General features: G+C 54.6%; 1 protein-coding gene across 1 annotated transcript in view; it reads right to left on the reverse strand.

Moving 5' to 3' along the window:
- The window catches only part of LOC105303775, a 6,269-nt gene that overhangs the window by 4,403 nt on the left and 136 nt on the right, over positions 1 to 1,730 (reverse strand). The window contains exons 2-3 of the mRNA XM_011377578.2: positions 1,497 to 1,630; positions 1,299 to 1,395 (exon numbers count right to left, since the gene is read on the reverse strand). Coding sequence (XP_011375880.1) covers positions 1,299 to 1,395; positions 1,497 to 1,630 — 231 coding nt within the window. The remainder of the gene's footprint in view (positions 1 to 1,298; positions 1,396 to 1,496; positions 1,631 to 1,730) is intronic.

Here is a 1,730-nt window from a genome sequence, read left to right on the forward strand (position 1 = left end):
CTGCGGCTTCTCACCTGATGTTCTTATTGTCCCTCTGCCCAGGGCACCTCTTGGACGTCATGGCCGTCTGAGAAGGTCCTCCTCATCATTCAAGTTCGAGCACCAGTCCCGTTTTTTGGGGAAACTTCCCTCTTTTGAACTCTTCTATGTACCCTAACGTGTCACAATTTAGCATCTGATTTATGCCATCTTGTTCTCTCGTCTTGCTGGTTTTCCCATTAGGTCGGGAGCTCCTTGGGGCTTTAGACACCATCTGGGACTTGAAGTCCCATGAGCACTGAAATATGGTCGTGTATGTTTTCCCACAAGGATGGCTGCCAAGGTTTCAGAGGTTGAGTGAGGGACGGCCACCGGTGGCACAAGGTGGAAGTGCTCTTCAAGTCCAGACGGGCTATGCAGAGCCCTGGGCTGGAGGTAAATTAGACAGTGCTAATGAAAATTAAGGCTACGGACAGGTAAAATAATAAAACTCGCTGTATCCTGCCAGGAACAGTGGTTTGCAAATTTCAGTGTGAAAAGCAGACGGCGGACCATTTCTGCACCAACCCCATCCCACCAAACGGAATCGAATCGACAGGCTGGAGCCCAGGAAGCCGCATTTTTAGAGTGGCCCAAGTCTTGTGATACAGGTCACGCCTGACAGGAGAGCCTTGGACCACTGTGAAAACATGCTCTGGGAGACCGGTTCCCAAAGTGTGGCCCCAGGCCAGCAGCATCGGCATCACCTGGAAACTTGTTAGTAATGTTAATTCCTGGTCTCACCCCAGACCTACTGAACCAGAAACTGAGGCAAGGCCCAGCAACCTGCGCTCTAACGAGTCCCCCAGGTGATTGTGATGCATGTTAAAGTTTGTGAACCCCCGGCCTAAGGCAGAGTTTCGAATCGGCAAACGGAACTGAGAGTTCCTCCGGGTCCTATGGACTGGTCTTCAGTTCCCGCCCACCCCGCCCACGCTCTTGCGGACAGGAATGAATGTTGGCCCCGCAGGGCGGGGCGGCGGAGGCCCGGAGACCCGCGAAGCAAGAGAGGGACCATGGCTTCTTCTTTCTTTATTGGACGCTTTGTAGACGTCGCACAGGTCTAAAAGTTACAGTTAAATAATTATTTAAAACCGATCAGGACTAAGGCCTTGATCCAGAGCTCCAAACCAGAAGCAGAAAGGAATGGGGACGGTGGGCTGGGGGTGTTCCTCCAACGTCACCAAAACCCAGAAACCAGGATCCGAAGCTCCTTTCCGGGCCAACCAGGGTGTGCGCCCCTGAGCTAACCCTCAAGTGCCTCTGGCTGCATCACTCACGGTCAGGAACCAGCAAGGGGCTGGTGGGAACAGCCAGCTGAGTCCAGACATGGACAAAAATCGTTGGAAGGACAGGAAGCGGACAGGTGCTGTCCAGCTGTAGATAGGATCACAGAGTGCAGCTAAGGCAGGTGGGGGCAGGGGAGGGGCTGGGGCGCGGTATTGCAGCAGTGCAGGAGTGCGGCCCCGGGGGCTCACACGTTGTGGGTCCTCCTGGTGAGCTGAGGCTCCTCGCCCACCAGCTTGGACTTGAGGTGCTCCTTATAGGCCAGGATGTCTCCAGGCCACTTGGTGATTGTCTGTTTCTCACAGACCCAGATTTCTTGCGCAACCTAGAAAACAAAGCCTGGATTTAGCGATCCTGGCCAGCACTCCCATCCCTGCCCAGACTGTTCTCGGGGACTTCCGGGATGAAGACTCCACAGCCTCCCC

This window comes from Pteropus vampyrus, unplaced genomic scaffold, assembly GCF_000151845.1.
Source record: "Pteropus vampyrus isolate Shadow unplaced genomic scaffold, Pvam_2.0 Scaffold316, whole genome shotgun sequence".
NCBI classification, from domain to species: Eukaryota; Metazoa; Chordata; class Mammalia; order Chiroptera; family Pteropodidae; genus Pteropus; species Pteropus vampyrus.